Raw genomic sequence first — 14,558 nt, forward strand, 5'->3', positions numbered from 1 at the left:
GGGCCAAATTTCTCCCGTAGTATAATTACATTTAGAACATGAGATAAGTCTACTGGAGTTGCCCACCAACAGCATTGCTAATACAATGGACCCCTGCCTGTTCGCGGTTTAGCATTTTTTATTTTTTTTCTCAGTAGAAATTGTTTGTGTTTGCAGATTTTCTCAAAGGGCATATTTAAAATTCTTGAAAATTTCGGAAGCTAAATCACTAGACATAAAGCCAAACGTCACACCATTTGCAAAGCAGCCAATCCAGAAGCGCGACTTATTTTCGTTGTGCCTGCCTATAACCCCAGGAGAAAAGAAACGGAGGATTAAATTTTGGCTTTTGCGTAGTGCTAAGATAGTTTCCACTGCATGTTAAGTTACGCTTGGTGTTTGAACTATTAAAATAGGCAGCTATAAGCTTGTTTACAGTGGTTCTCAAATATTTGTGGATTTTAGCCATTTAGGTAGCTGTGGTCCCAAAACCCCATATTTTTCTCAAAGACATTTCATAAAAATGCAAATTGCAATCAACTGATTTAAGCATTGCCTTAAATATTGAATTGTTACACATCATTTTTTTTGAAGCAATAAGCTTTTTGAAAACAGAAATCGAGTTAAACTTAAAAAAAAAAAAAAAAAAACATTTCATGCAGTTTTCTCAGATTAAGAAACAGTGACCTCTAGTGGCAAAAAGTATAAACTACGGAAGAAAAAAAAAAACGTACATCATTTCAACTTTATTTGGATAAAACACACAGCACATACATCCTTCAGATGAAATAACACAAATTATACGGTTTTCAGCATTTGGTTGGTCTACGTCCATAGAAAGGTAAAAACAAAGACTCAATATTTTATATGTTTCCCAACAAATTTCAAACATTTGGTATCCATTGAAACAGCAAACACTCATTTATATTGCTATGTATGCACTGCCTGTTGTTACATATAAGCTCATATCTGCTGGAAATGGACTAAATATTGTACAGTCAATATTTTCTTTAAAAAAACAGCTCACTATAGTTTGGTCTCAACATCTACTAGAATCCCAGAGAAAACAAATGAGCACATGAACTGCATTTGTCTTGGTTTTTAACTTATGTTGTAAATATGACTAATCAAGCTAAGGACTGCTTGGTGCAGCAAATGTTTTAGACACGAAGAACATCTGGCTATGTTACAGTAAAGTTTCAACAATTGTGCTCATGACGTTACAACAGGCAGGAACATTTCACCACACTTGGAACGCACATACAATTCAGAAGGACCACATTTCTACATGCAGCTCAAACTCCACACAGCTGAATAACACAGGAGTCTGAATTTTATTAGTTTTATGACGACACACTGCAACATTAAATGTCCTAAATGTTTCACAATCCTTTGAGACTGGCAGGGATCAGTATAAAGAGCATGACTGATCGCCGCTTAGCATTACACGGGGCATTTAATCCTGCAACAATCACAGTAAATAAGAAAAGGTTTCCATTCTCAGCTGTTTGCACATGTGTGAAAAAAGGCAAGAAAAGGATGAAAATAAGGCACAACTTTAACAAAAACGTGGCGAATAAAGCCACTTCTACCTTGCTGATGGACATTACCATCTCCTACACAGAGGAGACTACATAGAGCAGAAAGTTTTCTAAATAAAGACGAAATGTCAAATGAGTGAAAAACAGCCAGGCATGTTGACCTGTCAACTCTTGGGAAAAAAAAACAAAAAACAGTAAAATAGTCAGCAGTTGGTCCTACGGTTTAGGAAAGCATAACAAAACTATTTGTAACCCACAGAACAGTCAGTAGAATATGTGCAAAACTGTTTTTGTGATCTCTGAGGAGTGCCGGTGAGTTTCCTCTCTCACCCTGCTGCTGCCATTACTACACACACACACACCTACACCCACACACACCTACACACACACACAACTTTAAACTATTAATCAAAATGCTGTAAACTGCTTATGTGTGAAACACCCTGCTGCTGCTTCGCCGATTGAAAGATGTGAGAAGAGGAAGGCAGGAAGTTTGTGCAGCTCCTCTCTTCAGGTTCCCTCATGCGTATTTACTTTTTTTTTTTTATTTCTTCCCTGGTAATCTGCAACTCAGCTTCCTTCATCTGTGTATCCAATCATCCTCTATTCAGACAGAGCTCCTCTCCGGGTTCTTCATCACTGCATCATTCCATCTTCTCTGGTTCTATGTTGTCCAGATCAATATCTGGCGAGGCCACACAGCAGAAGCACAGTTTCTGGGTGATCAGGGAAATCTTATCTACAGTGAGAGGACAAAAGAAAAGCATGAGAAAGATAAATCAAGACAAGCTTATTTCCATTAAACTAGCATCATTTTATTTTGTTAAGTCTTGGGCTTGCAAACAATAAGCTCAAAACTTTTCTTGGACCATTTTGCACTGCTTGCTGGTAGTTGTACAGTAGGAAGGGGACAGCGTGTTCCTGAGATATAAATATATGTACACACTGTTTCATTATTTAGCGTATCCAGACTTTCCAGTGGACTGAACTTTGAAACACTAATCTGAATCCCTTTCTTAGCTCCTAACACTTGTTTTTCTGTTTGAAAAACAAGTCAAGAAAAGCTTCTTACTGCAGAAAGTTACTCAGAGGAACACGAGGTTGTTTAAGCCAATGAACAAAGAAATGATTACACAACATAAAATTAAGTAATTCTGTTTTGCTTTGAACACAAGTCTGTAAATAACACTGTTAATATTTTAATGCCAATTGAGCTTAGCACAATATCAGCTGTATGTAAATCTACAATTTAAAAATGAAGTTCAAATAATACTAAAATCTGGGATCCAACAGAAATATACACAGTTTAGGACAGATAGTTACAGTGTCTAAAAAAACAAACAAACAAAAAAAAATTTTTGCCCCCTTATGTTTTGACATAAAGCAAACTAATAATCATTTCGTCTTTTAGGTCAGTTATACTGAAATTACTTCTATTGGGTAAAACATTTTGGAGATTTCCTCCTTCAAATTCAGCAGCTTACAAATATTTCAGTAGTATTCAGCAGAACTGAGCTACACAAGTAGGGTCAAATGTTAAGGGTGTCCTTCCACAGGTGATAGTAAATGTCAATTTTTTTTAATTTTTTTTTTCTCCCCTCCAGGGGGTCTTTTGTGAAAGTAGGCTGACAGGAAAGGGGGAAGGAGAGGAGATAAGACATGCGGCAAATGTCGCCGGGTCCGGGAATCAAACCCGCGACGGCCGCATTGAGGACTAAAGGCCTCCAAACGTGGGTCGCGCTATCCCCTACGCCACCACAGCACACCCTAAATGTCAGGTTTTGACTAGGCTCATATCGGAGAAGAAATAACGTCAATTAGATCATGTTGTACTTTTGCTTTTCAGGTGTTTATGTAAATACAGTGAAAACTGGTATCTTTAGTCAACGATGTCAACATACCATGAGAATCCCATGCCAAGTTAAACATCAAATGTCTATGTAGACACAGAGCAGAGAAGGATGGAGATAATTATCTAAAGAACCTGGTTTTTAGGAAATACTATGCAATGAGTATTTCAGTTACTTGGAGAGTAAAAACAAGAAACACAACAGCAACTTTGAAAGATTGGCCGGCAAGTCTAGTTTGGATCAGTTCCTTAGCAGAGCGAGTTTGATCTTGTTAATCCAGATCAGAGGAGGTTTCCTTAAGGACATCATGTATCTGGGTTTGGACATGACGTTTGTTGCTTAATAAACCCACTTCTTCACAAATCCCATGGAAATTACTAATCTAGTCGACAAACTGCACTCAGGAAGAATTAAAAACATTTTTAATGTAAAAACATTTTTCAGACTCAGACTTAAAATGAGGACACCTAAACAAACCAAACTGTAAAGTTGGACAACTTTTCTCTATTAATTACAGATTCTGTAACATTATTGAGGCTGATGGAAAAATCTAAATGAGAAATACTTTTAAGTACTAATTTATTCTAATGAAAAAAAAGTTCTCTTAAAAAAAAAAAAAATAATAATAATAAAAACGCACTGCAGTGCCATGCAACACGGAGGCTCTTACCAAGCATTTTCCGGAGGAAGGGTGGTCTAGACGTGGGAGGTAGATGGACACAAATATAGTAGACTGGCGCTCCGGACAGAGCAACAGCAATTCCAACAAGAGAGTTGATGGTGTCACTGTAGAGGGGAACAACCACCAGGAAAATGCTGCACAAGCAGTAAACTATTGGGAAGAACAGAGACAGCTGCGGAGAAGAATATATAAAGAATACATGAATTAATATATATATATATATATATATATATATATATATATATATATATATAAATATATATACACATATATATATATATATATATATATATATATATATATATATATGTATATATATATATATACACATATATATATATATATATATATATATAAGAAAATATAAAAGGTAGACGTTATTAAAAAAACGGAATGCGATTCTCTTTATTACGTCAAGTTACTTAGTTGACTTGGACTGCAGTCAGTATTAAGTTAAAATTAATCAGAGTTATTGCTAAAAACATGAATATGTTGATCAGGCACACAATGGTTTTGCTGTCAAGTGCATAAAATAAAAAAGTGACTGCCAATACTTTGGTAAGATATTTCAATCTGATCATTTTACCTTCAGTCCATCACCAACTGTGGCAAAAAGTGAGAATGGAAATTTGCCGAGCAATTCAAATACAAATCCTTGAAGTTTTCACTGAACTGATAAAACTGGAGTGCAGATATTACCAACGTTTTTGGAGTTGCAACATGCAGGAGACATGAGCGGCTAAAGCGACCGCAACAGGGGTCCTACCTTAATAGGGCGCGGCAAATCGGGAAATCTGAGTCGAAGGTAGATCTGACTGGCTATCGACAGGCCGATGAACAGCCAGTAATTAAAGCTGAAGTAGTTGATCAACCGGAAGACGTCGGGCACGGAGAGGTAAATTAACGACATGACCCCCTTGAAGAAGAGAAGCACACACATACATGAGGTACAGACAGAGGCTGAGTGCAGAGTTTTGCTTGAGAGCTACTAAAATATTAAACAAACCAACATTGAAAAGCAGGGCTGGAATCGGGGTGTAACGTTTAATGTGGATCATGCACAGGACTTCGGGCAGGTGGCCTTCTCTGGAGCCAACAAAAAACAACCTGCGGGGCGAAAAGAAATGTTGCAAAGGGCAAAAGAAAAAGAAGAAACAAATGCAAACCGACCCTTTGAGGACTCTTCAAAATTCCTCAAATTTTGAAGATTTGAGGAATCTAAAATTCCTCAAATTCCTAAATCTATGGCGAAACCCATAGATTTAGCCATGGGTTACGGAAAGGTTACAGTTTCAAAACCACTAAAATTTTCCATCACATCGTTCCTGCAGTGCAAGTCCACTGAAAGTAGTGGAAACACAGTTATACTATTAGATGTAAACTTTATTAGTATAGCTTATTTGTGTTGTGTGGCAAAAATTGAGTAATCAAGTATGAATGTGCATGCTAGAATTACATTTCAGCACCTGCAATCTAAAAACAGATTCCAAAGACGATCAAAGCTGACTATGACTGTAGCCATTATGGTGACAGGTTAATTTGTCATTTCCTGTTAATTCCGTGTTTGTCCTAATTGTTCTTTCAGTGGTGAACAGTGGTGGCTCTGGCAGCAACAGTTCATGAAGATCTGCCGAAAATTCAGAAAACATTTAAGAAGCAAATCACCTATGCATTCATATCAAAGCATGCTAAAAGAAAAAGCAAAAAAACCACATTTTTGATTTGTAATTATCATACCGAAATAATTTTATGCCATGTCTAATGGCATCATTTTACACCCACCTGGAGGCAGCAATGATGGACGAGTTGAGGCCTCCGTAACATGAAACGGCCACAGAGAAAGGGATCATCCATCGAGCCCAGCCCAGGACTTCATCTGCAAATGTCTAACAGGACAGTAAACAGAGATCATCACTAATGCAGATAAGATTCAGTAACAAAGCCTAGGATTAAACAGGAATCATTTTGGGTTAATAACTAAAACCGACGCCAGCTGAAATCAAAACGGGATCAATTAGTTTCGGTTAGTCTGGCTCCAAGTTTAAATTTCTAAGAAATGTAAGATGGAAGCAGAAGACGTTTGCCTTCAGGGAATCGCTTCACTCTCGGTCAACAGACCCAGGTCATAGCTTGACATCATAAGTAAGCCATCACACTGCAATAAAAATTATAAAACGGCACTGACATGGGTCATTAAGAACAATTGTTCCTCCATCTGCGCTGTAATCAGATCATGAACCTCCCTGCTGCTCCTGCGTGGAGCACTAATGTCTTTAGCTAAATGAGAACGCTGCAGTCTCTACTCCCTCGGTCGCAGGTAACCAAAGGGATGAACCATCACCAGATGAATGTATCGGTGCTCGTCTACCAGACTGGAAATGATGACAGTCAAAGACAGGAAGTGCAGATCATAACCCGGCGCTTCTGTGATGATGAACAAATCATGTATAAAGGGAGATCCTGTGTTTTCCAACACATTGATGTTATTTTTTCGGCAGATTTTGGTACATAATTGTGTCACGCTCCACAAATCTAGCTTTCATAGAAGGGAAGCAAGAAGAAATGCTTTACTGAAAGAAAATGGTTCTATTAAATATGGATTCTTGAGGGTAGAAATACAAATTTTTCTTTTTAGATTTTTCTTCAAAAATAGTTAAAAAATTGTTTCTCTGCACCTTGTTTTGATCATCAAATAAAAAAAAAACAACAGGCTCAATTGACATGAATATCTTTACAAGCCGTTGCTAATCAGCCTGTTCATATAATCGGCATGTTTGATGGGTTACCATGTGAACACCAAATAGCCGCCTTTGCTTTTAATCCTGAGAACCGCACAGAAACTCACCACAGCAACCGCTTGACTGTAGAGCAGAGTGTCTGCCTCCATGACCACGTAGTAAGCTACGTTGGTTAAAATGTAGATTATTGTGACAATGGGCATGGAAATGGCAATGGACAAAGGGAGATTCCTACAAGGGAAATGAAGGGAAAATGGCTTAAAAACGTTTTAGAGTATCTTTGTTAGTTTTAAAGTGAGCGCTCATGTAAAGGATATGGAGGGAACACAGGAGAACAGGAGATCGCACCTCTCTGGGTTCTGGATCTCCTCTGTGATGAAGTTGAGTGTGTCCCAGCCAGAGTAGGAGTAAAGAGCTGAATAAAGAGCCAAAGCCATATGGCCCATTTCCAGCTTGGAGTCTTTGAACGGCTCTTGAAAATTCTGGTCAAAACCTTCCCCCCCAAAAAACAAAGAAAAATGCAATTGTTCATACTGTCACTGTTGTCATTATGCATGACATACTGTATGTCCACTGCACTGGTGAACAAATTCCAATAAATTCTAACATTAAAACCTAAAGCATCCAAACTAAATTAATATATTAAATAAACAGTTGGACTCGAAGTGAATGAGGCTTTCATTCAAAGTGAAATAGTGCCAACATTATCCAAACATTTGATATATTTTCTTTAAATAAAAAAAACAAGCTTTGCATTTCTAACGGCAACATTTTTATTAGCAACACATTTGTTAGCAATGCAGAAAAATTGTGTGAGAAATTCTTTGGTCTCTGAAGCCAAGGTTAAAAATGAACGCCTGTATTTAGAAAATGATGCTGCCTTCACCTCCGGTGCTGCTGCAGTCATGACAGAGTTAACGGGACAATACCTTGACCCAGCTTCACCAAGCCAGCGATGATGATGACGATGAGAGCCAGCACCTTTGCTACAGTAGAGATGACCTGGAGGATCGCTCCCCATTTTACTTTCATGCAGTTTACAGCAGTTAACAAACCTGTAAAAAAAAAAATAGACCTTTAGTAATTAAAAATATACATATTAAGCGTTTAAACTGCATAGTCATAATCCTTCAATGTAGAAACGTGAAAACCTGCAAGAATATTTGCAATTTTAAAGATTATAGCTGGTTTCACTGATCTTTTTGAAGCTTGCCTAAAGACACTTATCACGGTAATATGCCTGGTTGTTTCAATAAAACCAACAGGTTTAAGGATCAGCTAGTGTGTTTGCATTGTCTTTATTCTTCAAAGTCTTTCTTAATGTACCATTCCTAAGCCTCTACTGTTGTCTTTTACCACTCAAGATGCATTAAGAGTTAATCACCAGTGCAGCTATAAACACACACAACTTTATGATTTCAAAGAGAAGACAGGATTAAGGTATTTCGTCGAGATGCCAAAGGCTCTAAAACTCAAGCTTATTCCCCTCCATTTTCATGCTGCACTTATGATGCAATTATGTTCAAATTGTGAACCTGGCTCCTGCAGAAAGCATTTCATATAAGAGGAAGTTCTAATCCAAGAGTGTGTGCAGTTTATTTGCATAGAGCTGTGCTGTTTGAGGAACTGCGTGTATTGTAACCTCAACAGTTTTCAGATACACAAGCAAGTAAAACAGCTGGTAGCTGGAAAATGTGTGGTTATACTACAAGATTTTGAGAGACTGGCTTACGGAACAATTAAATATTTGCATCAAAGAGAATCAGAGTAAACACTAAAAACAGTTTTCAAAATGATGATTTCATGTATGGAGCGAGAAACCAAAATAAAATCTAGCCATAACAGTTTAGGCCGATGTGGAACAAGTAATTTTCCTCTAACCCAAACAACTGGCTGAATCTCCTCGATGACCACAGCCATCTGGTTTTTATGATTGGCCGTCAGTCTTTTACATTACTGTGGAGACATTTTGGTTTTCTTAGTACAAAATTGTTTTAGTCGGTTACTCTTCAGGTGTCTTTGATGTTTTTAAAATATCATAACAAAGCATCTAAACTGGATTCAAGTCAGGACCACTCTAAGGCTGTATTTTTATTCAAACCATGCAGAAGTGACCATATCTACTTACTTGGAGGCAAGTAAAGCCATATAAAAAGAATTGACACACAAAAACACCAAAGATGTTGTTTCTCTGATTTAAAAAAAAAAAAAAAAATCATGCAACATGCTTAGAAGAAGAGTCTTACATATTATGGCAGCTGCAATGAGGCGGACCGGGTAGTACGGGGAGAAACAGGTGGAGTAGAAAGGCTGGATCAAATAGTTGGAGAAGGTCAAGGCTATCACGGCCTGAGAGGCTGGTTCTACGATCAACAGGGACGTCCAGAGTCTGCAGTGGAGATGAATGATCAGATACTGTTGTTGGACACTTTTAGCATGGATGTTACTAGACCTAATATCCTTTTAAAATATGAGCTACACCAACATTAATGTATGTCTAAGTCAAATCAAAATGTGTTTTCTGTTACTTTTGATGATTGTGGCTTACAGATCTTATAAACAACAAATTTAGTTTCAAAGGAAATATAATTACGGAAAACCCAATTTAAGAAATTTAATTATCTTACGCCCGACCTTAATTTGTATTTGCTCAGGTTTCAGTCAAATTTTTCACAGGGATTGACAGTCACAGAACCTTGCTTTTCATAGACTTTTGTTGGAAAGTTGAGTGGAAAGAAAAAATGTGATAGAAAGAAAAGAGCATAGGCAACTAGGAAAACCACAGCTTTTAAACTCTAAAGGTTGTGGACCAAATCAAGATCATGAATGTTCTCAAAGGGCTGGTTGTGGTAGAATATATAGATAAAACTACATATTAACAAACTTAAAATATTGTAGCTTTCTCTGGATTTGATTCACACTCCTTAAAATTAATATTGAACATCTTTTGACATTAATTGCATTCTACACAAATAGAAACAGATGTGATTTGACTGATTAATTAATGTTTAAGCACACAACTGTTATCCTGAAGTTCGATTTCTGAAGCCTAGAGGGCCACAGAAATCGTTATGGCAGGCCGGTTTTGGTCCACTTGTCTTGAGTTTAACACACACGTTTTAGAGGATTGTGATGTTTTGCACCAGGAGACAGCTTTTTCTTTTCTTTTTTTGGTAATGTTCAAAGTATCTGAGAAACTGAATTTTCAGTTTTCATTAACTTGAAGCCATTTTCATCAAAAGTAACAAAAATAAGACATTTACAATTCATGCATAATCATTCTACATAACTTTCACTGTTTGAACTGAATTCACTTTTTGGTGAGTAGAGTTGTACTTGTTTTCAAGACGCTACGAAGAAGAAAAATCTCCGCAACTTCAAAGGTGCGCCGACATACCGAATAAAAGCCAAAAAGCCTCCAAATGCTTCCAGAATGTAAGAGTAAGACGCTCCGGATTTGCGGATAGTGGTACCGAGCTCAGCGTAGCACAGCGCTCCAATCACAGAAAATATCCCTCCGATGGCCCACACCACCAGAGACAAGCCGTAAGAGCCCGTATACATGAGAACTCCCTGCAGGGACAACAGATGTGTGGAGAAACAGGAGAAAATGGGGAAACATGCAACACTGTTTGCACAGAGAACAAAATGGTAACAAGATTCATTTGTGATGATCATACATTTATGCAAGAGACCAGGAGTCTTACCTTCGGAGAGACAAAGATTCCAGAGCCAATCATATTTCCCACGATGAGGCAGACCCCATGGAGGAGGGAGATCTCCTGCTTTAGTCTAACACCACTGTCCACAGACAGGGTGTCTCCATCAGCCACCATGTTTACTAATTTATTTCAACGCTCAAAGGCAAAGGTTAATATAATGAATTAAGAGTAGCGCAAATTTATCCTGGTAAACAATGATAGGTAGTTTGGTCCTAACAAAGACAAGTGGGGTTGGTCTTATAGGAAGTTCAAGATCTTCACATCTCAGAACAGAATCCAAGGTGTAATTTCTCTGGTTGGATACTCTGCAAAACAAAAAAAACAAAAAAAACAACCGTCAGACATATTCAATTTTTTTTCTTAAAACTCTTAAAGTTATTTAAAAGGGACTAAGTGATTTTAGTCTAATGTATCTTTGGGACAAATCACACACAAACACTGGGTCAAAGCGTCTGCAAATATTCATTTCTGTTGGGATGTGGTGGAATATATAGATAAAAGAGCAACACCAGGATTATAATACAGGCTAAGCATTGCTTTTTTTTTTTTCTTTTTTTTTAGTTTTTTTTTAAATGTTTGCATTTTTTAAGACTTTATAGTTGGTGTTCAGGTATTAATCTTCCAATCTTTTAATAACATATAATTATCAAGTGATATTTTCAAATTTCCTGTCAAGTTTAAACATTTTTTAACTCAAAAACATGAAGGGCAGCTGAATGAATGACTGCCTTAACGCCTAACCACTGGGCTTAGCAAGTTTTCTGGGGGAAACCTTGCCAACCAACATCATTCTGCTATGCAGGCCACTACACCAGGGCTGGTGGTCCAATCCTCTGGAGCTGGTGTACAGCGTGTTTTGTCGGTGACCCTGCAACAACCTTGAAAGGCCGGATGATCTCCTCAACACGTCATCATGCTCTGCAGAAGAACCTGAATCTACCTCTGCTGAGAACAGAGTTATGCGTCACACCCAAGCCTTCCAAAAACTGAAAGAATTGAAACAATGCAAACTATTTTACACTGCAACGAGTCACCTCTAATCTTTAAGGCTTATTAACACAATTAAATCGACACACCCAGACCAACTTCTGAACAACAATAATACATAAACCAAGCAGGTCTGAATCTATGCAATTTCGTAGGCAACAAACTGATCAACCATGTATTCTTGAACCTCCATTGTTAGATACAGGGCACTGCAGAGTGACAACATTCAAACAGAAACACTCTGACCCAATTATCTAACTGCCGCTCTTCAGTCTCGTGCTTTTTGCAGGTCACAATATTGACTTGCTTCCTTATCTGCCTCAACCACCAACATGGACCATGATGAAGAGATACTTGGGGTTATTCACTTCACCTCTCAATGGTCAGAATGTTAAGCCTGACCAGTGTATTCTAGTAGATTTTGAGACATTATGAACCACAACTCGACACCACCGTACATTTATCTTTGGTGAAGGTAATGACCAATCTGTGGTTAACCATAAGCCTGAAAGAAGTTATTATTAAAAACAAAATGCTATTTTCACATTTATCCAAATGCGGGTCCAGTATTATTCATCGGCAGTTGCTAAATTTGTTTTGACCTCTCTTGCAATCGTTAAAAAAAACAAAAAAAGGACATAAAAACCTGCAGCTGCTGGTCTGTGACAAGCAGCCACCATGGGTCCCTTTATGACGTGAATGGAATTATGCAAGAATCTGTTCTGCATCCCTAAGCTAATCTGGCTCCTGCAGCTAATGGATCCTTGTTTACAATACATCTCTGGAGGAAACAATTAAACTCTGCACAACATGAAGAACATGTGCTGTCGACGGTGCACATGTTGACAGCACATGTGCTGTCGACATGTTAACATGTGTTAACATTAACACATCGGTTAATGTGCTCCACATTAACCGATGTAGAGCACATCGGTTAATGTGAACCGATGTGCTCCACATTAAGTGATGAACCTTAGGCAATTAAAAGCGAAGGCTAATTTCTGCGAATTCTAAAACTCTGTTTCAGTACAGCTATATAATAATGTACATGACTTAACTAAAACAATGCCAGAGAAACGCACCAATAGAAATTTTGCATGTGTTACAATGATATTTTCACAGTAAGATAACCCTAAGTAAAAACACCATATTTTCACGATATTTGGTTAAAAATTTGAAACAAAAATCATATAAAAAAAGAAAGAAAATTAGCCCACTGGTTCATCAGTAAGATTTACTGTAGCTTTGATGAATAGATGTGAAACAAAAGATTTAAGATATGACATTCTGTAGCTTTAAAGTAAAAAACAAATGCTGTGGATCTTTTTAACCCTTGTGTGTGAAATTAAAGCTGACAATAAATATTTTGGAACATCTAACCTCTTAAATGCTCATTTTCATTATTAAAGTCTTACTTTTTTCAGAAAAGAAAAACATCTCAAATATGAACATGGAAATTGTGCATTGTGAGTGTCATCTGAGCCTGACTGTAAGATTATTTCTAAAAACGTTTTTTTCTTTTTGTGTAAAGTTGTTGACATTAACTCCACTTTGGTCTGTTGGACATAAAGAAGAGAGATCTGGAAGACTGCCATTAAGTCACTTTTTTTCCCATTATGTTCAAATGACAACTTCAGTGATTTAAGCTTTTTTATTTCTTTTTTAAAGCTCTTTGCATTTTTCTATTTTATACTTAAATTGGAATTGAGGAGGAAGGTCAATGGCTGTGCCAGAGAGTTTAAAAATTGGCAGCAACATTAATTCTGATAAACTGATATTTCTGTGTTGGTCAACTTACAGTACATATGTTAAACTTGTGTAAAAACCAACAACAATTACATTTTGGCAAAGCTGTGTGCTTTTTATTTATTTATTTATTTTTACATTTTGAATGGGAGTCAATGGCACAAGAAATAAAAAAAATTAAAAAAAACTTAAAATTTTCCCCCAAAACCACTGCTTCAAGAAGCTAGAGTTATAGAAAAATACAGCTTAAACTAACAACAACAAAGAAAAAAAACAAAAAACGGAATCCGGAAATGGTCACGCTGGAGTTGAGTTTACCCTCTTCACCCAAAAATAATAATGATAAAAAAATAACAAAACAAACTAGACGGAAAAGCTAATCTCTATCCATCACTTAAGACTACAGGAAAATTTTAATTGACATTAAATCGCGCTTCATCTTCCTCCAGGTAGACAAAAGTCGGCGTAACACCGGTGCGCATTCTGAGACAATAGGATGGGGCTGTGAAAACGTGGACAAGAGGCGTCGTGCCTCCGTGTGTGCTGCTGAAAAATGTAACCCTGGTTAATGTGAATGCGTCACTCCGGTTGGAAAGCAAATCGCATCGCACACATACCGACACCACGCTATAAAAAAAAAATCCCCTCGCTGCATCAACGATTAGCAACCAGCTGGTTGATGGTTAGCTGCTGGCCCGATGCGGATTTTAAAGGGAAACCCGCGAGAATAAAAACAAGTTGTTTTGCAAAAACTTTAGCTAGCCAAACAATTCTGGCGTTTTAAACCCACTTTGCGGAAGCTCCCCGGTTAGCATCAAGCTAACACAATTCAGGCAGCTGGAGATCATAGATGATGTAGTAGTTGCGTCGTGCTAACCCGAACATGTAAAAACGGCTAAAGGAGGTAATGTGTCACTTTACATACCACGTTGTAATGTCTAAATTCACGTAAAGGCTCCAGGTGAAGGATGTATCAAAGGATGAAAAACAACAGAATATAGTCACCTCGTTTCGTGCCCATACACTCCTCGCCGCTTGAGTCAAATAGCAACCCATGTGCAGTGTTGGAAGAACTTTAGCTTCGGTCCACGCTGCATAGCACTCAACATCTGGTCAAGCCCCTCCTCAGCAGCAACCACAGCATGACTTAAGACTCACCGAGAGACCAGGGGCAGGTCGGCTCTTTAATTAACAGAAATACCCAGATTGAACCCCATGTACATTAAATAAAGATAAGTTTGAAGCGTTGATCCCAACATTTGGCAGAGGGTTGCGTCTGTATGACAGCCTGTTTAACCTGAGGAGCAGGTTAT

At 37.7% G+C, this 14,558-nt stretch overlaps 1 protein-coding gene across 1 annotated transcript; it reads right to left on the minus strand.

The window, feature by feature from the left end:
• Nucleotides 1-705: 705 nt before the first annotated feature.
• LOC114155753 (Y+L amino acid transporter 2) lies at nt 706-14,558 on the minus strand. The gene is made up of 12 exons (XM_028035814.1): nt 14,251-14,558; nt 10,498-10,817; nt 10,188-10,363; nt 9,037-9,179; nt 7,720-7,845; nt 7,139-7,283; nt 6,898-7,021; nt 5,835-5,938; nt 5,063-5,159; nt 4,819-4,968; nt 4,041-4,224; nt 706-2,259 (listed from the first exon to the last, which is right to left on the minus strand). The coding sequence occupies exons 2-12, from the start codon at nt 10,624-10,626 to the stop codon at nt 2,165-2,167; spliced, it is 1,473 nt and encodes a 490-aa protein (XP_027891615.1). The 5' UTR covers nt 10,627-10,817; nt 14,251-14,558; the 3' UTR covers nt 706-2,164.

Source organism: Xiphophorus couchianus, chromosome 13 (assembly GCF_001444195.1).
Source record: "Xiphophorus couchianus chromosome 13, X_couchianus-1.0, whole genome shotgun sequence".
NCBI lineage: Eukaryota > Metazoa > Chordata > Actinopteri > Cyprinodontiformes > Poeciliidae > Xiphophorus > Xiphophorus couchianus.